This window comes from Schistocerca serialis, chromosome 6, assembly GCF_023864345.2.
Source record: "Schistocerca serialis cubense isolate TAMUIC-IGC-003099 chromosome 6, iqSchSeri2.2, whole genome shotgun sequence".
NCBI lineage: Eukaryota > Metazoa > Arthropoda > Insecta > Orthoptera > Acrididae > Schistocerca > Schistocerca serialis.
Genome location: NC_064643.1, coordinates 531232824 through 531258778, shown reverse-complemented (window position 1 = coordinate 531258778; position 25955 = coordinate 531232824). Strand labels below are relative to the sequence as shown.

At 42.5% G+C, this 25955-nt stretch overlaps 1 protein-coding gene across 1 annotated transcript in view; it reads right to left on the bottom strand.

The window, feature by feature from the left end:
• Positions 1 to 25955, bottom strand: part of LOC126484967 (probable glutamate receptor) — a 115434-nt gene that overhangs the window by 12370 nt on the left and 77109 nt on the right. Inside the window, exon 5 of the mRNA XM_050108569.1 lies at positions 23274 to 23527. Within this exon, the coding sequence (XP_049964526.1) occupies positions 23274 to 23527 (254 nt within the window). The remainder of the gene's footprint in view (positions 1 to 23273; positions 23528 to 25955) is intronic.

Genomic DNA, 25955 nt, shown 5'->3' with positions numbered 1-25955 from the left:
TAAGAAATTGAAATTATGCACAAAAAATACATATTGCATTGTTTTGCACCTTCTACATATCTGCCAAGTTTCATCAAGATTGTTTATTTACATCTGGGAATATTCCCTTGTAAGTAATGTAAGTGTTATATATTTTCTATTGTATGTAAGTCTTGTAGATATATATTTTCCGCTGCATGAGTGGTGTGCTCACAGAGAAAGTATCTGTGTAAAGTCAGAGGCATGGACTATTAAAGGAAGGTGGAAGTTGACACAGATAATATAGACCGCTAATGACATCATTATATTGAATACAACGTCTTGATCAGTTGACTAGTAAAGGCATCCATTTGCTGGAGACTTCTGCAATACTGTTCAATTTATCTTTATACTAATAGTGACATAGTTATTAAAGTTTTCTTGGTTACAATGGTTAAATATTGTGCAGCATTTGGTTGCAGTAAAACATATTTGAAAAGAAGTAATATTTCGGCACACAGCTAAAAAAATTATGAAATTTAACTAATCTCCATGATGAAGCCCTGAAGACCAGCCATCGTGTCATTCTCTGCCATGTAGTGTCATATGGATGTGGTACGAAGGGGTACTCCACTCTTTCAGCTATTGTCAGCTTTGCAGACCTTGGAGACCCCAATTCTCATTCAAGCATCTCCTGAGTTGGCATCACGAGACTGAGTGTAACGTGTTCCAGTTCTACCCCCCCCCCCCCCCCGCCGGTACAGAGAATCGATTCTGAGTCCTCCACATTAAGAGTCCAGTGCACTGACCACTCCGGTTGTGGAGTGGACCACAAAGATAAAGTTGTTATGAAAATTCGAAAATATTTGCGAACACATTTTCCGAAATGAAGTCAGCGAATTTGCTAAGGAGTTGCATATTTACCAAGCAGATTGCAATGGCCTCTTATTTGAGAATATTTATTTGTGTCTAAATGTTACGAATTGAATGAGAAGGTTCTTTGCGTAGCTATCTCGTAAAAACACGTTTCCAGAAAAAAAATTTGTACATCCATTTAGAGGTTTCCAATTAACTACAGATTTATTGTTGCAACATGTATATGGAGTACAAGAAATGTTTACATCTACAGATCAGTAACACAAGTGGTTCTGGGTACCATATCAGATAACGTTGGAACACCCATCTCAGTACGTTGTGTGGCCTCAATGGGTGCAAATGCAAGCGCTGATTCTGGCATCCAGTCTTTTGTACAGAAGTCAAATACTGTCCTCGGATACGTTATGCCACGCCGCTCGACTGTTCACGAAGTTCTGTAAGAGTTGTTGGTTGGTAAGTCACACGAGTGACCTCTCGTGCCATCGCATCTCACACATGCCTGATTTGAGACAAGTCTCGAGATCGTGCTGCGCAGAGAAGCTGCTGTATGTCTTGCAGAGTGCGTTGAGTTTCACAAGCAGCGTGTGGGCGAGCAATATCCTGTTGGAAAAACACGTCACCTTCCTGTTGCAAGAACAGCGAAATAACAGGTCCAAAGAACATTCTGCACATATCGAGCGCTAGTTAGTGTCTCTTCCAGAAACACCAAAGGTGATGGAGAGTTTTAGGTCATCGCACTCCAGACGATAAGGCCTGGAGTGGAACCAGTGTGCCTTGGACGAATGCAACTCATTAGACATCACTAACCAGGTCTATGTCGTACGCGCAAAGACCAACGCTTGCATGTAGACAGAATCTGCTTTTATCGCTGAAGACCAAGGCATGCCATTCCATCTTCCAAATGATTCTCTGACAGCACCAGTCGAGCTGTGGCGTGAGTATAAAACAGGCTAGAGGTATGCATGCCCGTAGTCCCAGTGGTAGTAACTGGTTCGCAACAGTTCGTGTTGTCATGTCTGGATTCACAAGCTGTCTTATCCACACTGTGGCAGCTGTAAGATCTGTCACTGCTTTCCTTACAATACGACGATCCTGGCGTGCGTCTGTGATGCGTGGACGTCCAGAACCTTGTCTACATGTGTGAGAATGCTCACATGACCACTTATACCACCATCATTGCCAACTGACGCAGCACGTCCAACTTGTGTGGCTATTCTCCGAAAGGTCCATCCTACGATTCAGAAGGGCACAATTTGATCTTTTTCAAACCTACTGAGTTGGCTGTAGTAAGCATGAGTGCATGTCCATGATATGGTTGCCTACTCGCTTCACACGCTTGCACCACATTGAGCCTTCTGGCTGTGAGCATCCCCTATTAAAGGGTAGATACAAATGGCACTCCAGTAGCTATGCCACTACGCTATCTATTGGCGGTCGACGCTGAAACCCTTATCCCTGCATCTGCTATCCATCAGGTGTCATGGGGTAAAAATCGACGTCATCTTTCGAGCTGAATTAATTTTGTTCCAGCAGTGTGTGTTGATACTGAAATCTAAAGCTTGATGAATGATGAAGACTTTGAGATGACAATGTTAACATCGAACTCATTACCAGTGATTTCAATAATTATGTTTTTTATCTTGACAATTATTGTAGCGGTATCTGTAGATCTAACGCATTAAGCAACAGTCATAAAACATAAATCCTTCTTTTGTGTAAAAGCTGGACATTGTGAATAGAAAGGGATATCTATCTTACAAAAGCATAATGAAACATTTCGCACGTATTGCTGAGAACTGTCAACACAATATTCCAGACTGTTAGTTATTCTTCCACCTGTCCAAACGCAAAAATGGTAATCATCACATCAGCATTGGCAATTTCGGTGAAAGTAGGTTAAATGTTCTGCTACATTTGTAATACTAACATAAATCTTTAAAGTTGTTAAAATCAGTGCTTTTCAGCCATAAATGAGAAAAACTGTAACCATCAGATCTATCTCGCTTAATGAACTCAGCTTTTTTCCCTCCACTACGTGACTTGGCTGTTGGTTTTTCTGGACGCTGAATTATGAAAATGAGGATCTGATCGACTCAGGGACTACCAGTAAGTGAAAAAGGTGTACAAAGGTGGAGCAAAGAATGTATGCTTCCAACTAATTAAAGCTGTTAAGCTTATGCAAGCATAGAACTAATGTGTGAACTACAAATGACAGACAAATGTAATCTTTTACTGAATTATGATGAGGAATGATTGCGACTACATTTTGTCAAAATGTAACACATCCTATTTATTTACATGTCTTTTCTATTTAATAAAGGATTTCACCAATACATTTGTATAAATCAGGCATTATGGTAAAATAGGCTGAAAATATCTTCTCAGGGACATGAGATATGTTGCCCCACTACTTATCTTTAATTTGGTGGCAAAACTAAAAAACATCTATAACAGACATATTATCATTCAAATACATAACACTGACACCTGTGAAATTTTACAAGTTACAATACTACTATTAAGTAAATTTGTAATATTGAATGCAGTTACTTAGCTTATTAGTGGTTCCAAAAATTGCTGAAAATATTATCACAAAATTACTAAAGGGTAGACCTACAAAGAAAAACATTATACCATTGATTAAATACATATAAGACATTCAGGTTTCAGACATGACCATCCTCCTTTTGTTTGATGTAGGAAACATTTATTCTAAAATACCAGTAAGAGAAACAATAAACATCCCAGAAAAAATCATAAACCGCCAAAAAGGGAAATGAATATCATTATACAAATAGTCACAAGAACGACTAAATAGAGCACAAACTCTGGAGCCAAAATCAACAAAAACAGACACAAACAATGGATACAAAGAAAACTTAGTGACAAAGTGAAACAATAAAATTAAGAAACAGAAAAGAGCAAAAACCAGATATCATCAACACAAGGCAGAATTCCACACAAACTAATTACAAGAGACAGTAACAGGAGCAACACAGAGTGAGAAAGAAATAGAAAACAAAAGATGGTATACAATGATACGCAACTACAAACACACACACAGAAAGTATAATATTTTCAGAGAAAAGGCATAAAAATAATTCACCATACCAACATGTCAATTGAAAGAACTTGCCAAAGGCAATAAAAATAACAGAGCTTTATTATAAATTGGAATAGATCAAGTGAAATGTAACACATAGGTCAAGCCAAGAGAATGTTTGACACAAGATATGAAGAGCATGTAGGAATATGGAAGTACAGGACAGATCATTCACGATGTATATATGCAGCCTGAAGCGACGAATGAAAATTTCTGCCAAGGGTATGATGCTAACCCATGTCTCCTATAGTGAGCAGGGGACCTGGGTTTGAAGTGCAGCCTTGACACAAATGTTTATTCATCGCTTCCGTCTGTATAAATACATAATAGATGTTTGAGACCTTAAAATTTCTCTGGAACCAAATATTTTCATTTGATAAATCATTCAGCTTTGGCTGAACACTTACACCAATCTTAATATAAAATTGCCACAAGACACACAGAAATGGAAATCGCAAAGATAAACAACAAACAATATTTCCTCACTCTAAAAGAAAACTAACACATTCGCAATAGAAAAGACACCTCCCAAATGATGATACAAACATGGCAAGCTACACACTTCTAAAATTAATAGACGATTTAGTATAATCTTAAATACAGACATGATATGACCACATCTCTAAATACATCACCCAGTCACTGCCACCCCTCCCATTCAGTTCCAGAGCACGGCACCCACGTGACAAACACGTGTGCTTAGCACTCGTCTACATCACTCATTATGCACCCGCAAGCGGAAGCACGAGGCTGGAAATTCAGTCACTTGGTACCACGCTGCGGTCACTCACGGAGTGATGGACAACAGCCGCATGCCCTTGCCACGTGGGTAAGGAAACGTAGACTCTATCAGAACAGCTTCGATACAACTTAGCGGTACTAATGGGCCCAGCAAGCGACCAGACACATTTACAATTAGAATTTATCTTTAGCTGTCGATTTTCTGTATTTTCTATGGAGAATTTGTGCTGTGTACCCGAGAGTGACCAAGCGTTACCACGGTATAAAGAAAATTAAAGTTATAATCGAATGTAGAATGTTATTGAAGGCCATCGTTTCAGTTTTGGAGCTGTATATTCCCGAGAAATAATAGCCAATGAATTAATGCTCGCTTTCAGTCAGCTGCTAAAATCGCACTGCCATTTAAACATATTTTGAACATAAGGAATTAAAAAGATTTGTGTTGAGGACTGTGACAAAAGACTATATTTGTCAACTGTGTTTATAATTAACAGAAAATCTTCAATCCAGCAACACCATAGTCTAGCAAGACTAGTTACATTTGATAATGTGAACAGAAAGAGAAAAGTAGTGTTTGTGTAGTGGTGAAAAGGGTGGGTATTATTCGAATAGCTTCTATCTGGATAATTATTCGAATGAGTAGATCGTTCAAACAAATTTACTCGCCAACAAATTATCTGTAAATTAAATAACCTATACATATAATGCCACAGTATTTTCTTTGTTTACTTCTTGTACAGAATAAGTATTTGTTCCCTTGGCTCAATTGAGTATCTGTTTCATAAATGACTTATTAATGGCTTGTCCAGAAATGAGCCCTTGTGGCTCAGTAGTTTAAGTTACAGACCACAAAACTTAGGCTTCGGCTTCGATCTCTGTTATCATCGCTTCTTTCACCTATAACAGCAACAACAATGCCACGTCAGGTTGCACCATGTTTCGTAGTGTGTGTCTAAATGTAGATCCCACTCCAATTGACTGTAGAAGTTTGTTCAGGCGTGGGAGGAAGTCAAGGGCACATTGCCATGCCTAGAAAAGCACTGCAGTGCTGAAACCATCCTTGAAGTTGAGCACAGCTTTACGTGATTTACAGCGTTGCAAATGATATACAAAACTGCTTACAGGTGGACAGTCTATAATGCTCTGGGCAGCCGCAATGGCCAGTTTAGGCAGCCAGCTGACGGTCAGTCGTGGCCGATCAGCCAAGCACCATGGACGTGGAATGTGTTAATGCCTTTTTTCTTATAAGGTACTGTATTATAATTGTAAAAATTATTTTCTATTATTTTACTTGCTTTATGCACTGCGGATTATAAGTTAACTTACATAGGTGTTTGAGCATGCGGAAAATATAGTGCCTCATCTATTTTTATGCAATCAGTTTTGCAAGTCTCGGTAGTAAAAATTTACAAATACCGGAAAAAGCCACATATCAAACAAGGGAGTATTGACGACGTGCGTCATTGTCGGAGACAAGGCATTTGGTATATCTGAAAACTTAATGCGTCCTTATTGCGAAAGGAGTTTAACAGTAAAAAAATGTATTTTTGGCACTCTGGCATATAAATGGAGAATGGAGAATTTTTCATCGCCTAGTGGATGTTCGGGAAAAATTTGCAATTGCAACAATAATTGCATGCTGTGTCTCACAAATTAATGCACCAGAAAGAGATATCTGTTGTAATCGCGAAAGGAACTGTCGCGAGGTTGCCGCTAACGAAAACGCGGCGCGACCAACAGTAGCGGCCCGCGAACGAACAAGACGGACGAACGGGAATGGAAGGACAGGCACGATGACAGACAACCGAGCAAGACACCGAGATCAACAGCAAAGTATTAAGCAACGGGGTCACAAGAGACAACCACATGAAATCAAAACAACGCCCACTCATTAACGAGAAGTAAGCACACGCAACATAAACACGATGTCTGTAAGCGAGATGTCAACTGGATAAACGCAAATACCAGATTGCCTCGCTGAGTTTTTTTTTTATTCTTATTTTGAAACCTTTACAACAAAGGTAGGCCGGCAGCAGCCTATGTATGCCGCTCTTCGGCCACAGTGAACAGAGACAGGAAACAGAAAGACGGAAAAACAAACATGGTGGACAGACATAGCAAAATAAATGAAACCATTCACTGGCGCACCGTTTGAATAAAAAACGTTCTTCACTAAACACAACGGGGAAAAACGAGTTTACACACGTGAACGGAGGAGTACAAACGGAGAAACGCTGAAGCACTGACACGAAGACACACACGTGCACTGGCAACGATCCCTGGTGCACGAAGATGCATTGTTCATGCACAAAGCCAGTGACCTTCCAAAGGGAAGAGGTGCGGATAGGAGGGAGAGGAGGGGGGTGTTGATGCCAGTGGAAGAGGAGAAGGGAAGAGGAGGGGAGAGGGTAGGGGTGTTGTGGAAGCCTGGGGGGAGGGGAGGGAGGGAGGAAGGAAGGAGAGAAGGCAGAGAGAGTGCCCTGGAGGAAAAATACAGGGGGGGGGGCAGGGGAGGATCAAAGTTGGTAGGAGGGGTAGATGGAGGGGATGAGGGCATCATCAGGGAGGGGGAGTTGACGCAAGCCACCTTGGGCAAGGGTATGGAGTGTGGAGAGATGGAGAGCGGGTGGGATGTGGGAGTACAGGTGCGGCAGCAGACGGGAGTGGGAAAGGATGGGAGAGACAAGGGGGATCAAATTTGCGGGAGGTGTAAAGGATCTGTATCCGTTCGAGGAAAAGGAGGAGGTGTGGGAACGGAATTAAGTCATACAGGATCCACATGGAGGGGGGGAGGCAGATGCAATAGGTGAGGTGGAGCACATGGTGTTCCAGGATTTGAAAGGATTTGTAGGGGCGGTGATCCAGGCAGTATGGGTATAGCAGAGGATAGGGCGGATGAGGGATTTATAGGTGTGGAGGACGGTGGAGGGGTCCAGACCCCATGTGCAGCCAGAAAGGAGCTTGAGGAGGCATAGTCGGGAGAGTGCCTTGGCTTGGATCGTCCGGAGATGGAGGGGTCCAGGAGAGGCGACAGTCAGGGGGGACACCAAGATGCGTGAGGGTGGGGGTGAGGTTGATAGGACGGCCATAGATAGTGAGTTATAAATCGAGGAGATGGAAGGAAGGGGTGGTTTTGTCTACAATGATCGCCTGGGTCTTGGCCTCGCTGAGTGAGATGCAGCCGCCTAAATACAGACAGGATATGTCGCTATTGGCCACTGAGGCCACGTGTTCCACAGTGGCTCCCTCATATTAGTCTCAGGGCCAGGAGCGCATACATCCATGGCTTACGGTGTGACTGCTGCAGCGACTTCTAGTGGTCATCGAGTTCCATGCCGTCTAGCGTGGATTCGAAATCCGCGGCACTCGGTACCAGAATATCTATAAATTTGAAGACATATTATACGTCCCTCCAGAACTGAAAATGCCCTGAGGTCCTACCAGCTGTCGGAAACGGGCATTTGGTTCAGGATGCAAGGAATGTGTGAATACCTCGAGAAGTGCACAGAGACTGAAAGCAGCCACATGTGTTCTCCACGAGACAGCCTCCTCACAATGGCAGCGCGGAGCCAGCTGGTTGTCGCAGCGGTCCGGTGCGTGGGCTGCATTGCACGTCATCCATTTTATTAGCTGCCGCAGAGGTCCTGCCTGGTGCTTTATTTCCCTTACACTACCAACTCGGCTCACTTCAACTATCACTCAATGTGCCAATACGTCTGCACTTCCCAACTGCTAACGTGACGCAAGAACTCTATGTCAGCAACCAACAACGTGAATGCAGCAGACAAATACTCTCAATCTTCAACACCTTTCTTAGATTGCTAACACTGTCAGATATGCATGGTTCCTTCATATAATTACGCAATTCGTGACTGTAGTGCTACAAAATGTGTGAACCAAGCAAGAAATCTGTGGTTCCTGACGATTAGCGTCACCAGACTTTTAATCTAGAGCCTCCTAAAACGTTTATGGAATGCTGCTGGATGTCCACAGCCGTCCAAAGTGTCTTAGGATTAACCCTGAGCGAGCTTGCCGTTAGAATATGGAACAGTTTTTCGGTCCAACATCCGTCTGTGCAGTTACTTACAGCTTTGAGATTGAAGAAATTCGGAAGAGGCGAAGGGTTCCAATCAGTGACGGCTGCTGTGTAAGAGCACAAGAGTACGTGAGGACCCTAGCTTTTGATGCCCTGCGGATTTATCAGTTATTTTTCTTCAAATGGTATTAAACGTAACATAGATGCCACTATCTCAAATATATGGCACTAAATCTACCGCGCTAGGTATTACTTTTCCTGAAACTTGGCATCAGCGTCGCGAGCACATCTTCAATTGTGCGCATCTGAACGAACTTTTGCGCATGCGCAACTGGCGTGACATCACTACCTTATGGGTCAAATACATATAGATTTGATAACAATGTGCACAGTTCACAACGCGCACAGCTAATTCTTAGCACTATACTGCAAGTTTATGTGAATGCAACTAGGTGGTACCACGTTGCAGCAGACTTTTATCCCTGTTCGCCTGACATAAATCGCGCTAGATGGTAACACATGCTTCAGATATGTCAATTCACTCACTATACAGTAAAATTAGATCGGGCATCAGTATATGTTATAGTTATACTGATTAAGAAGCCTAGTTTTTTGGTTTGTGAATGAGTTACAATATACACTACTGGCCATTAAAATTGCTACACCAAGAAGAAATGCAGATGATAAATGGGTATTCATTGGACAAATATATTATACTAGAACTGACATGTGATTACATTTTCACGCAACTTGGGTGCATAGGTCCTGAGGAATCAGCACCCAGAACAACCACTTCTGACCATAAAAACGGCCTTGATACACCTGGGCATTGAGTCAAACAGAGCTTGGATGGCGTTTACAGGTATAGCTGCCATGCAGCTTCAACACGATACCACAGTTCATGAAGAGTAGTGACTGGCGTATTGTGATGAGCCAGTTGCTCGGTCACCATTGACCAGACGTTTTCAATTGGTGAGAGATTTGGAGAATGTGCTGGCCAGGGCAGCAGTCGAACATTTTCTGTGTCCAGAAAGGCCCGTACAGGACCTTCAACATGCGGTCGTGCATTATCCTGCTGAAATGTAGTGTTTCGCAGGGATCGAATGAAGGGTAGAGCCACGGGTCGTAACACATCTGAAATGTAATGTCCACTGTTCAAAGTGCTGTCAATGCGGACAAGAGGTGACCGAGATGTGTAACCAATGCTACCCCATACCATCACGCCGGGTGATACGCTAGTATGGCAATGACAAATACAAACTTCCAATGTGCGTTCACCGCGATGTCGCCAAACACGGATGCGACCATCATGATGCTGTAAACAGAACCTGGAATCATCCGAAAAAATGATGTTTTGCCATCGTGTACCCAGGCTCGTCGTTGGCTACACCATCGCAGGCGCTCCTGTCTGTGATGCAGCGTCAAGGGTAACCGCAGCCATTGCCTCCGAGCTGATAGTCCATGCTGCTGCAAACGTCGTCGAACTGTTCGTGTAGATAGTTGTTGTCTTCCAAACGTCCCCATCTGTTGACTCAGGGATCGAGGCGTGCTGCACGATCCGTTACAGCCACGCGAATAAGATGCCTGTCATCTCGACTGCTAGTGATACGAGACCGTTGGGATCCAGCACGGCGTTCCGTATTACCCTCCTGATACCACCGATTCCACATCCTGCTAACAGTCATTGGATCTCGACCAACGCGAGCAGCAGTGTCGCGATACAATAAACCGCAATCGCGATAGGCTACAATACGACCTTTATAAAAGTCGGAAACGTGATGGTACGCATTTCTACTCCTTACACGAGGCATCACAACAACGTTTCACCAGGCAACGCCGGTCAACTGCTGTTTGTGTATGAGAAATCGATTGGAAACTTTCCTCATGTCAGTACGCTGTAGGTGTCGCCACCGGCGGCAACCTTGTGTGAATGCTCTGAAAAGCTGATCATTTGCGTATCACAGTATCTTCTTCCTTTCGGTTAAAATTCGCGTCTGTAGCACGTCATCTTCGTGGTGTAGCAATTTCAATGGCCAGTAGTGTATTAAAGTCTTGGGTTTATCATACAGTAACCCTTTTTAGGAGGCGAGAACCGTAAGGGCGCAAAGCACATCAGCATCGCTTGTGAGTTTGTATCATTTATTCATGCTTCTGACATCTATAGATCTTATGGTGAGTCAGGTTTATCTGTGCTGTTGGCCCATATTGTACATGTGAACATTCACGAAAAGCTATCTCACTCCTTCCTCTGACATTCACTTGAACACGGGATCGGCGACAATGTGGTTCAGGCCCTTATTGTTCTCAGCGCCTCAGTTGTATTATAGTCAAGTGACCATATTAGTTGACATAACTACATAAATTTTAATCATTTCCGCAAACAGCTGTTTGTGTTAGGAGTTGGTTGTTTACAGTGAAGAATTCGGCTTTCGTGTGTAGTGTCATCATGAACTCTGTTGAATATGTTTTTAAGTGCTAACAGAAAAGAAAATTACCAGGAAAAGTTAGCCGCAGAGGAACTAGAGCCTCCCTGACCAAATCTAATGATGGAGAAAGTGACGAAATCAAATAAGCGTCAATACAAGCGAACATTTAACAAAGAAGCGTACTACACTTGTTGCTTTGGTGCAAGCTAAGACTATCTGAATGTCAGCCCGAAAGTTAATTCGTGGACTAATACACGTGTTACGGATCTTATACATTTATCCGAAAAAATAAAAAAGCACGCAAACTAGCACTTAGACAGAAACTAGAAAGGGAGTGTAGCGAAAGAATACGCATTATTTCGTTCCTGTCTTAAACTGTATTTATTATGAACTGAGCAACAAAATTTCGACAGAAACAATTCTTTCATTTGTTAGACAAGTTAAGCGTATTATTATTACTATTTTTATTAGTATTGCTATCATTATTATAGGCAGTGGGTATAGTTTTATAAACTTTTTAATAAGCATAACTGTTATAAAGCAGACGCTATTAATTTCAAATCTAAAATTTACCTGAATCTAAAAATTTGTGAACATCCAGAATAAATACTCGCCGGTTAGAATATTTAAACGAGTTCGTAATATTGCAGCATACTTGCAGCTCATGTATCGTGAAAGTGTGTAGAGACAATTGAAAGACTTTTTCGCTTTGTTATACCAACTGCAACTATATCATTCAAGTCTTACCCAAGATTTAAAAACAAGTATTTCACATTATTGATGTCCATGACTGACGGAGGCTTACGACAAACAAATAAGCATATAATATCCAAAGAAATGTCAAAGAAAGCGGGTCACTAGATTCAAATGACATTAAGACGTAAATAGAAGATTTTATTTGGAATGTTATTCGTGAAGTGAAGTTAAAGTGGAAACAACGAATTATTTGCCAAAACTACAGGATAATTGATGATTTCTCAATTTTTGCTGCAGAAGATTATGAGCTGAAAGTCATATATCGAAGTTATGATTAAAGCTGATTTCAGGAGCGCACTGCATGTGTAGAACGAATTTTCTATTTTGTCACAACGGTAAATCTCCGTAAATCAAATAAGTTTTCTGATGGCACGTCAAAGAAAAGAGTTGTTCTGAAAACTAATTCAAAAGAAACGAAAAGTACATTATTTTAAGAAATGACAAAGAAATGGAGATAAAATGTATTTGGATTTCAGATTTATCTGTTATTCTTAACACTTTTTATTCACAGATAATGAATAAGTGTTTTTATTCTTGTAAGTGAATAATGTTGTGATAATATTTGTTGTTCACGAATAACGAATATTAATTTATATCTGTATTTTTATATCTGTATTCGTTCGTTATCCATCATTCGCGCAAATTTCGCTCAAGTCTAGTCCTAACAAGGGGACCATACGTATTTGTCCTCACCAATTTGATTCATGTTGAGAGCGTGTGTAAGCATGGCTAGGACTTCAACCTATGTAAAGACGAAGGCGCACCCGTCAACCGTTTTTGAGAAAATTGGAGTCTGAACGTTTTAGGCAAGCGTATATATGTTACTGTAAAAGTAAGATCATTGGTAAATCCCAAAATTTACTGGTAAAACCTAACATTTGTCATCGTGGAGTGGTAACAGTCTGAAATTTCTTATTATATGTATGGATTTCCAACTTTTATCAAGAGACTTTCGTAAATGTTAGGATTTACCCATATGAACTGGTAAAACCGGATTCATTAAAAAAAAAACACCTTAGCAGTTATTGAAATAGTTTTTACTGATTGTAAAATTACATTATATAAGTATTCATGCATTCAATTGCGTTTATAATGAACAATATTTCATATTGAAATTAGTGAAAAATGTTACATTTATAACAAAAATGTTGTAAGAGAGGTAACTTCGTGAATGTTAAATTTTGTCACAACAGAGTTGACTATTGTGGCATTTAGAATTACATAACACAGAACAAAATTACACAAACATTTTTTAGTTGAACAGTGTTTTAAATAAATGTACCTTCTCGACATTTTTCCTCCAACGAAAGGTAGCTTGGCAACCACTTCTCATACACTAATTTCTTGTCTGCCCACTTCTTCGACACTTATTAAATTTTAGTTGCAGAATGTAAACTAGTTCCTGAGTACAATGAGTTCAGTTTACCAGTTTTGATACCAAGCTCATAAAATTCATCATCCTGAATATTTATCACCATTGCAGTTATTGATTTTTCATTAGGTTCTCCCGGTCTACATCCGGTACTTTAACTGTCACATTCTGTGCAACTGAAAATTTTGGAATTTTATTACATAAAGACGCTTTCATTTTCTTTGCTTGCAACTAATGACCTTCTTTGGGAGCCTCTCGGACTCACTTCAAACGTAACAACGAATTTTTTTTCTCCAACAGACATTGATAAGAGTTTATCTTCACCTCCGATGTTAAGATCATAATATCGCTTCAAACTGCAGTGAACAGATTTTTTCTTGGCAACCGTTTTTGCATTTTTCACTTCAAAAAATGGTTCAAATGGCTCTGAGCACTATGGGACTTAACATCTAAGGTCATCAGTCCCCTAGAACTTAGAACTACTTAAACCTAACTAACCTACGGACAGCACACACATCCATGCCCGAGGCAGAATTCGAACCTGCGACCGTAGCAGCAGCGCGGTTCCAGGCTGAAGCGCCTAGAACCGCTCAGCCACACCGTCCGGCCTTTTCACTTCACTTAGCAGGCTATTATATTGCTCAGCAGTTACATAATTAAATTAAAAGTTCATAAAATATGTCGCGTATAATATCACTTATTCTGATACAACGATGCACAAGAAACAGTAGCACTGAAACGATACCCAAAGATAACCATACATGCGCGCACGATGCTAGACACAGACTGAAGCTACGCTGCTGTGAGCGCCTGAGAACAAAAAATTGTCAACAAAGAAGCATGTCTGAACCTGTACCGCAATCACTTGCGTAAATCCTAAGATTTAACAACATCTTTTGGTAAAAGTTTGAAATGTAAAAAGAAATTTCGGACTATTATCACACTGTGATGATAATGTTAGGTTATACCGGTAAACTGCAGGATTTACCAATAATCTTACCTTTACAGTAACATATATACTATTTGGTGGTTGCTAACCTTTTTTTACCTCATTTTGTCCGTTATTGTTAGTTCCATTTGTTCGGAGCAGAAGTCCCATGATACCCGTTCAATTACATCATTGATTCATTCACTCAGTTTTTTTATTACAGAGGGCAACTAACTCTCCGACCGAACATGCTTATCTACAGTTCCGGATGAACTATCTGGCAAGGAGTCCATTTCCAAGTGATTAAGTGCATAGTTTCATAAGCGCGGGGTCCCTGGATCGCATCTCGCCGCTGGAGCCTTTTTTTATTCCCACGAAACTATTTGCATAATATTTATCCTGAAAAATGCATAAACAAAATATTTTTGTAAGAACATTGGAAATGAAGTACGATACAGGACCATTTCGAATCAAAACAGGTTAATCTTTTTATTGATATTATTGCACCTACATTTGTGACACGTCTGGAGCACTGCACGAATCAGGACGATACTGATCGTAGAAACATGTAAAACAATTATTATTGTCGCATATAGCACTCATAATGAAAACCGAGTTTTTGCATGAGCATGTTTTTTCAACGTTTCTACGGCAAAACAAACTTGGTTTACTTTCATAAACGGTTCTCGGTCATCACACAGTTTCGCGGCATACCAAATACTGGTGCAGACAATTGATGGTGTATGGTTGAATTAATTGTTATGCAGTCTTATCTTAAAGCTATCTCTCAGCTGTGTTCGATGAGATTCCAGCAATTTTGTAGTCGTTTTATAAGGCTTTTCCCTTGGCTGTAAAAATAAACGGGGCTGCACCAAAGGAGTACATTTTGGAGCAATTACCTCAGTACTGCGTTGGCAGACCCTGTCTATACTGAAAAATTTCGTCGTGCAAAATCGGGTACGTTTGCCCTTCCCATGAATCGAGGTGCAAAACAATTTGTCCTTCGTTCACGCGTGGCTTCAAGACGTCAATTAGAAATTTCCTGTATATTGCTGTTGTGAGTTTACCGGACTTTGAAGATGTTGTCATAAACTTTTTTGTATTTGTGTGTCATCAGCTGCTTTTTACATCTTTGGTGCAAATGAGCCACTGGTCTCTTGCAAGCAAACGAAGACCGTTGGTAGCAATTTTTCAGATAGGGTGACAGCATGTTCTGCAGTATATGAATGTGTCACCTTGTGCATATCCTTTCGCTGCACAAGAACCAACTTCGCGTCACGTTCAGCGAGAATTGGGTCTTAAGTTGATTGATGTTGACACCCTAAAAGAAAAACTCACAAATTAGTATCGTACGGTATGTATATAGTATTGCAATTGATGTAAATAAATCAGGTACTACGTGTAATAGCCGTTCGATCACTGTTAATAACAAAATCCTTGTCGTATTTCGGTACAAGTGTCAAAAAATGGTTCAAATGACTCTAAGCACTGTAGGACTTAACATCACATATGGGGTCATCAGTTCCCTAGACTTATAACTACTTAAATGTAACTAACCTAAGGACATCACACACATCGATGCCCGAGGCAGGATTCGAATCTGCGACCGCAGCAGCAACACGGTTCCGTACTGAAGCGCCTAGAACCGCTCGGCCACAACGGCCGGCTATGAGGTATCGAGTCTGCGTTCGGAAATTTGCTGCTGCATCAAAGATTTGCTGCAGTGAAGTGTTTTATCTCTCGCATACATATCTGGAGATTTGGCTCCGACGAACGGGATGTCTTCGTTTGAAGAGCGCGACCCACGAGCAGAAGCTTGATGCAGGTCTCAGCTCGTCACCTGCTGATTACATTCTCGAGCTTCTGTGAATCGATCACAGGTCCACGAACTCTTTTTTTTAAGTTGTTCAGGCCTTGTTCTATCTTGTCTTATATGTTCTCCCCATCTTTTCAAACATTTCATACTTTTCAGGCTTGAAGCTCCCCTTCTACGAAGAGTGGCCAAACTCCATCCTGGATGTTCCCTCGCTAGATTGACGACCTTGTTTATAGCGGAATGTAATCGCTGTCCATTTACGACTGCCTCTCTTCGGCCTCGTAATAGTCCTATGAAGACGAAGCTACTTCTTCAGTTTCTTCGGACACATCCTCTTCATCGATGTCTTGGTGAATAATTAGTTCGTCTTATACCACAAGTTGTTTCTCCGCTGGCATTTCGAAAATTCTGCGAAATATTTCTTCTCCAATTTCCATGTGTTCTTGTGTTATTACCACAGAAGGGTGCGAAGCGATGAGATTGTTTTGAAGAAGGAGCTCTTCACTGTACACAAAAGCCGTTTTTAATCGTACTTTTGAAACTGCACTGTAAAGCGGTTCGGCTTCAGGATCAGGTTCACGTCCCTTACTAGTAAAATCGGACATCTTGGAGCGTTGACGTGCGAGTTCCTCGAGAGCTAACACACGAACAAAGTATTCTTCGTGTTTGTTAACGCTGTTCCCTTTCTCTATCCAACAACCGAAAGTAGTTTGTGCATATACAACTATTTCTGATGGGCCAAAAGTAACTGCAGGCTTACGGGGAAAATGGGTTCATACGGTGAGTAGTACTGTACCTGTATCCATACCTGGAAAATGGGCACATGGTGAGTTGAAAAGTAACTGCAGGAATGCGGTTATAATGATAAACTGCTTCCAAAATGTTAGAGAAAACCCGAACTTACCTGGTGAACATTATATTAATAGTTAACGGTTCCTTAGCTACTAATAATTTCCACACTCATAATAAACCTGTTGTCAGAATTACGTGGGAACGAAGGGAAAAAAAAAAACAGTAACGGGAGCGAGATTCGATCCACCGTCTTATGAAATAAAAGCTAACTCTGTCAGCTACGGACCGGTTGGGTGCCAACGACTAAACATTAGCATTATATGCACACCTAAAACTTTCAAACTCGATTTTCTCGAAAACGGTTAAGAGTTGTGCCTTCCCGTTTTCATATGTTGAAGTCCTAGCCATTATCTACACATCCTATGAACACGAATCAAATCGATGAGGACAAGTACGGTCTCCTTGTAAGCAAAACACATCGCGCATGCGCACACTGCAGATTCGCAATGTATATGTCGTTCGCGAAGCGTATTCGCGCTCTCGCTCACACTGGCGCGTGAAGGCCCCAGGACGGGCCATGCTACTGCAGGACTCTATTCGGTTCCCATACTTAGTAATATCTCCATCCAGTTTTGCTCCTACAGTAACTGCCTCCCCCAAAATCTAATAATCATTATCACCTCCCTTCCCTTTCCTCGTCCTTCACTACTTAACATCTCTACTGAATATCTAAAACGTCTTCCACATACTCTCTCTCACTCTATACGACTAAATTCTAAAGCAATGCATTCACAAGGTTGGCAATACTCACAACCTACACAGAAAACAGAGGAATAGACATAAATACTGTGCTGAGCGGTTTGACGTGCGAACCTACAATATTGCTTCTCTTGTGAATATTACAAAAGTGAAGTGAAGTGGAAAAAACAAATACAGTACGAGAAAAAATAAAGGCAAAAAGTTACAAAAATTGTATGTGCAACCATGTTATAGTGTACTTGAACCTCGACTAAGAATGAAGGGAAGAAGTGGACTTCAGTAAATGTGAACAAGGTGCAAAAACACTAAGTAGATTGGAAACCAATTACATAAATAAGTATTGCTTTTATTCTGTAAATATCAAAATATGGAGACATATATATATATATATATATATATATATATATATATATATATATATATATATATATATACCACCACTGCAGAATGGCCGCAGAAGATGGTTTGTAAATACACTGAAGACCCAAAGAAACTGATACACCTGCCTAATATCGTGTAGTGCCCCCGCGAGAACGCAGAAGTGCCGCAACACGACGTGGCATCGGCTCGACTAATGTCTGAAGTAGTGGTGGAAGGAACTGATACCAAGAATCCTGCTGCGCTGTCCATACATCCAAAAGAGTACGATAGAGTGGAGATCTCTTCCGAACAGCTCGTTGCAAGGCATCCCAGATATGTTCAGTGTTAATGTCTGGGGAGTTTGGTGGCCAGCGGAAGCGTTTAAACTCAGAAGAGTGCTGCTGGAGCCACTATGTAGCAATTGTGGACGTCAAGGGTGTCGCATTGTCCTGCTGGAATTGGCCAAGTCCGTCGGAATGCACAATGGACACGCAGGTGATGAGACAAGATGCTTAGGTACGTGTCATCTGTCAGAATCGTATTTAGACTTATCTGGGGTCTCATAACTGCACACGTCCCATACCATTACAGAGGTTCCACCAGCTTGAACAGTCGCCTGCTGACATGCAGGGTCCATGGATTCATGAGGTCGTCTCCATACTCGTACACGCTCGATACAGTTTGAAATGAGACTCGTCCAACCAGGCAGCATGGTTGGGTAGGGTTGACTTGCTGGAGATGACCAACCAGCGAGGTCATCGGTCACATCGGATTAGGGAAGGATGGGGAAGGAAGTCGGCCGTGCCCTTTCAAAGGAACCATCCCGGTATTTGCCTGAAGTGATTTAGGAAAAACACGGAAAACCTAAATCAGGATGGCTGGACCCGAGATTGAACCGACGTCCTTCCGAATGCGAGTCCAGCGTGCTAACCACTGCGCCACCTCGCTTGGTGCAAGCAACATGTTTCCGATGGGCCCAGGCGAGGCGTATAGCTTTGTGTCGTGCAGTCATCAAGGGTACACGAGTGGGCCTTTGGCTCCGAAAGCCCATATCGATGGTGTTTCGTTTATGGTTCGCACGCTACACTTGTTGATGGCCCAGCATCGAAATCTGCAGCAATTTTCGGAATGGTTGCACTTCTGTCACGTTGAACGGTTCTCTTCAGTCGCCGTTGGTCCCGTTCTTGCAGGGTCTTCTTCCAGCCTCAGCGATGTCGGACATTTCATGTTTTGCCGATTTCCTGATGTTCACGGGACACTCGTACAGGAAAATCCCCACTTCATCGCTACCTCGGAGACGCTGTGTCCCATCGCTCGTGCGCCGACTGTAACACCACGTTCAAACTCACTTAAATCTTGATAACCTGCCATTGTAACAGTAGTAACCGATCTAACAGCTGCGCCAGACGCTTGTTGTCTTATACAGGCGTTGCAGACCGCAGAGCCATCATCTGCCTGTTTACATATTTCTGTATTCGAATACGCATGCTTGTACCAGTTTCTTTGGCGCTTCAGTGTATATGCGAAACATGTCTGACGAAAAATACTCTTGAATTGCAGAATCCTTAAAACGAAAAATTACCCTCTTGCTAGTAGGACTCGTACTCTGAGGATCGTTACAAATTTAATTACGTATACAGACAGTTAATCCATTCCGAGAATCGAGGATCTCGACCAGTTTTGCTTGTTATCGACGTTGATAGCGGAAAGATACCGGTCCACGCATTCCAAGATTTTCGAGAATGTTTTAATTTCTATAATATAAATGTGACATAACGTCATGAAGGAGGCAGGAGACCATTATTATAATCATCAGTAGTTCCCCATTCAGGCTGACTGCGCCGCAATGGTAAAAGTCAGCCATCAAGCAAGGAATGACTTTATTGCTCATATGACTGGTTTCGTAATATATACATGATCAGATATCCAGGATCAATTACTGCACTTAGACATCGCGTTTCAAGTCGATGTAAAACAACCACTTGCACTTCTTGTAACCGCTTTTAAATAAATGTCAACTGTGTGAGCAATTGCCTCTTTTATGTGGTCTTTATGCAGTGTGTTCTGCTCTACAAACAAAACGTCTCAGACTCATTGCAGACATACATTGATCAGCCAGAACATTATGACCACCGACATATCGGTATAAATCCGCCCATGAGATAGCAGCGTCACCAGGTGAGGAATGGCCGCTAGTCAGACACATACATGATGCATGTAGTATCAGTGAGCGTGTGATCGGTCTGAGTTTGACTAAGGTCAGATTATGATGTCCCGGAGGCTCGGCACGAGCAATTCGGAAACTGCACGACTTGTCAGGTGTTCGAGGAGTGCTGTTGTGAGTGTGTTCAAGACGTGAGAGATGGGTGGCCACCCCTCATTGCGGATGCATGACGTTGTAGACTGGTAAAAATAGACGAGTGGCGAACTGTGGCGGAACTAAAATCATATTTTAATTCCGGGCAGAGTAAAAGTGTGTCTGACACAGTGCACCGAACACTCCTAATGATGGGCCTCCGCAGCCGACGATCCATACATGTGCCATTGCTAACATCTACATCTACATTTATACTTCGCAAGCCACCCAACGGTGTGTGGCGGAGGGCACTTTACGTGCCACTGTCATTACCTTCCTTTCCTGTTCCAGTCGCGTATGGTTCGCGGGAAGAACGACTGCCGGAAAGCCTCCGTGCGCGCTCGAATCTCTCTAATTTTGCATTCGTGATCTCCTCGGGAGGCATACGTAGGGGGAAGCAATATATTCGATACCTCATCCAGAAACGCACCCTTCGAAACCTGGACAGCAAGCTACACCGCGATGCAGAGCGCCTCTCTTGCAGAGTCTGCCACTTGACTTTGCTAAACATCTCTGTAACGCTATCACGCTTACCAAATAACCCTGTGACGAAACACGCTACTCTTCTTTGGAAATGCTCTATCTTCTCTGTGAAGGCCGGAGTGGCCGTGCGGTTCTAGGCGCTACAGTCTGGAACCGAGCGACAGCTACGGTCGCAGGTTTGAATCCTGCCTCGGGCATAGATGTGTGTGATGTCCTTAAGTTAGTTAGGTTTAATTAGTCCTAAGTTCTAGGCGACTGATGACTTCAGAAGTTAAGTCACATAGTGCTCAGAGCCATTTGAACCATTTTTGAACCTATCTCCTCTGTCAACCCGACCTGGTACAGATCCCACACTGATGAGCAATACTCAGGTATTCTTCGAACGAGAGTTTTGTAAGCCACCTCCTTTGTTGAAGGACTACATTTTCTAAGGACTCTCCCAATGAATTTCAACCTGGTACCCGCCTTACCAACAATTAATTTTATATGATCATTCCACTTCAAATCGTTCCGTACGCATACTCCCAGATATTTTACAGAAGTAACTGCTAACAGTGTTTGTTCTGCTATCATATGATCGTACAATAAAGGATCCTTCTTTCTATGTATTCGCAATACATTACATTTGTCTATGTTAAGGGTCAGTTGCCACTCCCTACACCAAGTGCCTATCCGCTGCAGATCTTCCTGCATTTCGGTGCAATTTTCTAATGCTGCAACTTCTCTGTATACTACAGCATCATCCGCGAAAAGCCGCATGGAACTTCCGACACTATCTACTAGTGTGAAAAGCAATGGTCCATAACACGCCCCTGTGGCACGCCAGAGGTTACTTTAAGTCCACGACGTCGGCAACTATGACTGAAATGGGCACGTATCACCAGCACTGGACCACTGGATGTTGGCGGGTGTCATAGCCTTGCACAGTCTGATGAGTCCCGATACCTTCTTCATCATGCTGATGGGAGGGCTCGAATCAGTCGTCTCGCCGAGGAATAGTTCCTCGACACCTGTACTGCGGGACGGAGACAAGGTTTAGTGGATTTCGTGCAAGGCACCATTACGTCCAACGAGTATCGTACACTGGTTGCAGGCCATATATGCCTTTTCATGACAATCACGTTCCCCGACGTTCTTCAACAAGATAATGCGCCATGTCACAAGGTCAGGAGTGTGACAGAGTGGTTCAAAGAACACAGTGTTGCGTTCCAATTGATGTGCTGACTCCCCAGCTCACCAGATCTGAACCCAATCAAACACGTATGGGATGTGATTGAACGGTGGCATTAGAACTCATCGGCCCCCTCCGCGGAAGTTACGGGAACTAGGTGACGTATGTGTGCAGATGTGGTGCAAACTCCCTCCAGGGACCTACCGAGGCCTCATTACTTCCACGCCACAACGCGTCGCCACTGTTATTGGTGTCAAAGGTGGATATACTGGCTATTAGGCAGGCGGTCATAATGTTCTGGCTATCAGTGTATATTGTGGAACGATCTTGTTGCAAAATGGAGGTGCCAGTTTGCTGTTTAGTGTACACTGCATACAAAATTCGATTCAGTTATCGTTATCCACACTGTATACATTATGTACTTCCATTTATCACCAGTCTTTACAACCAAATATGGTCTCTTCCTTTGTTCTAATCGTAGCAACTCAAAATCATTTGCATTACAAATCGTTCCTGTAGGTTTTCCGGATCAAAAAATATAATTTAAAACGGTGTAACGGTCGTTACACCGTTACACCGTTACATAATGGAATGTAGTCGAATTAAGTCGGGTGATGCTGAGGGAATTAGATTAGGAAATGAGACACTTAAAGTAGTAAAGGAGTTTTGCTATTTGGGGAGCAAAATGACTCATGATGGTCGAAGTAGAGAAGATATAAAATGTAGACTGGCAATGGCAAGGAAAGCGTTTCTGAAGAAGAGAAATTTGTTAACATCGAGTTTAGATTTAAGTATCAGGAAGTCGTTTCTGAAAGTATTTGTATGGAGTGTAGCCATGTATGGAAGTGAAACATGGACGATAAATAGTTTGGACAAGAAGAGAATGGAAGCTTTCGAAATGTGGTGCTACAGAAGAATGCTGAAGATTAAATGGGTAGACCACATAACTAATGATGAAGTATTGAATAGAATTGGGGAGAAGAGGAGTATGTGGCACAACTTGACAAAAAAAAGCGACCAGTAAGTAGGACATGTTCTGAGGCATCAAGGGATCACAAATTTAGCATTGGAGGGCAGCGTGGAGGGTAAAAATCGTAGAGGGAGACCAAGAGATGAATACATTAAGCAGATTCAGAAGGATGTGGGTTGCAGTAAGTACTGGGAGATGAAGAAGCTTGCACAGGATAGGGTAGCATGGAGAGCTGCATCAAACCAGTCTCAGAACTGTAGACCACAAAAACAACAACGGTCGTAACGCATGAAACCACTTTCACAGGATAAAATATCAAGAATTAATGATTGGTTGCCATGATTAATGTACCACGAGCGTCTATACTTACTGGTAATTAATGGCTTCTCGGTAGGGATTCTTCTTTGTGACTGCAAAACCTTCTTGCAATGCTTTGGACTCGTGCACTAACGTGACTGGGCACTGCAGGTCGCTGTTGCTCTGCAGATAACTCGTCTTGGACACCATCACGGCGTGCTTCTGTGAGCTGCACAGCCTTCTAAACATTTCGGCTGCTGTACGAGGCATATCTTTGCCCTCTATGTGCAGCTTGTAAATCTTCCGGTCGACTGGATTTTTTGAATCCTGCAAATCGGCAAGAAAGAAGTAATTTCTATTTTGTTACATTACTCTAATATTATTACTGTACCATTTACAATTTTCACAAAAAAAAATGAATAAGCTGAAATATTCTTTGGTATGAAGAGAGCGATAAGTGAAGCCGGCCTCTGTGACTATCTCTGCTTTGTTGCCGAAATTGCATCAAATGCCGAACCATACTGATAATATATTATTATCGAATACATCGTGGTTTTAGGAAAATTATTAGTAAAATGTCTTCAAATATGGAAAAAGAAGAAGGAAGGATGGTTAGGGTTGGACGTCGTGTCGACAACGAGACGGTGCAGAAACTCTGATTTGGAAGGAGAGTCTTAACCGATTTAGGGAAACCATATAAAACCAAAGTCTGGATGGTTCAATAGGGATCTAAACCGCTGTCACCCCGAATATGAGTCCAGAGTCTTTTCAATGCACTTTCTCACTGGTCGTTACTTAAAAGACCATAGCGCCTCGAGTTTTTGTGCAGATCTCATCTTTGCTTCAAGTGTGGAAAGTTGGAAAGTTCACCTTGGTCATTCGCAGTACGTACAACAGCTCTCATTGGATTCCCTCACAGGATGGTGAATGAAATCGTGCCAATTTGAAATAGTGAGCCCTAGTTCGTAAACTACCGGTCGAAAGCTATAAATGAGGACGTGTAAATTTAGATTTTCCATTAGCATACGAAAACTAATTAGTACATTGTAGAAACTAGTATAATGAGAACAGTTTTTCAAAATGGAATCTCCCAGCTTATATGCAGACATGATGTCGTCGCGTCAAGTTCCTTGTGGTTGCTTACACATACACAGTGTCACAGGCAGTGAAAATTCTAGCGAGGAATTCCTCCTCAGACTCGACAAGTGTCTCGTTCACAAGACTTTTCTCGTGACTCGAGAAAGAGAATCCAAGTGAGAACAGATAAGGAGAACGAGTTGACTATGAAACAAGATTCGATCTTCCTAGCCACCTTTTAGAGGACGTCTGACGCAGGCACTCTCACGCAAAATATGCAAAATGTGCGGACACTCTATAACGATGTAACACTTTTTCTCTGATAGCAGATTGGTTTTATTCAGGATTCCAATACACCATATTGTGCCCCAATCTTTCAGCTACAAAATCCTATTTTTCAACATAATCTCCATTCAATCGGAAGGTCTTATACCACGTTACTGGGAGGACCTGTATGCCCGCATGGTACTACTCTACTGGTCGACGTCGGAGCAAATGTCGTCCTGCATCACTAATTGGATCAAAAGTTATCAATATCAACATCATAGTTCACAGGTGGCCCTTCGTTGCTCTCTAAGGTCTTCTGTTAGGTGCCGAGGAACACAGCGGGAACATATCTCTGAGTACCACAACTCGGGGACGAGTGTGTCAGCACCACAATCGAAAACGTCCACTTGAGCAGTGAGGTGTTCGTGATCCGTGAATCACCTCGAATGAGAGTGTCCGCACGTTCCAGCATTGGAAGAGTCACAGCTGTGTGCGGTCAGCCAGCGTGTGGGTGACTGTACACAACGGCCTTGTTGTGATGATGACAGACGCCTCGCCCAACCATTCATCGTGCTTTCGTTCACTGCCAGTTCTCCATAGACATTCTGCAACCGCCAATAAATATCAGCGACGCTCTGATTCCCCGTCAAAAGAGTCTCAATGACAGCTCTCTACTTGGAACCCAACTCCGTTACAAACGCAATTTTGAAGGCTACTACAGCACCACCATCTTTCGGAACTCTATGAAACTCTAGGAGCTGAAGTGGGAATATTCTGCGGTGTTCCACAACAAATTCCGCATTTTTTCAACTGAGATTGGCCAAGAAAAAAAACTGTTGCATTCCTTGTTGGACACCTCTTGTGGGATATTTCTAAATAGCTAAGAGAGTATTTCTTTCAAAAGCACGATGTTCTTAGGTGCAGTTAAGTGCGCTTCGCGTGTATAAGGATGTGTTAACTAATTGTTGACATCCCTCCATATCCTCGAGCGCCATGCACTCCACCTCGCCTTCCGTATGCGCCTCCCGTCCCCCACAAGGATCCTCTACGACCTGATTCCTTTCCCCCATCTGCTCCTCTTCCTCGAACATATCTGCATCCTCTACACCTCCCGCCACCTTGGACCCCCTCACCCCCTGGTTGCTCCTCTCCTCTCCCAATCCCGCCCCCTGCCATGCCTTCACTGTTGTGTCCCCCCTACCCTCCATCTCCACACCATTCATCTCCTTTCCCAAGGTGGCTTCCGTCAAATCCCCCTCCCGAATGATGCCTTCTTTCCTTCCATTTATTCCTCCTATCAAATCTGATCCTCACCTCCCCCTCCTCTGTCCTTTTCCTGGGCTCCCTCTCCTCCCCTTCCATCCTGTTTTTTCCGCACCTACCCTCTCTCTGCCTCCTTTCTCCTCCTCCC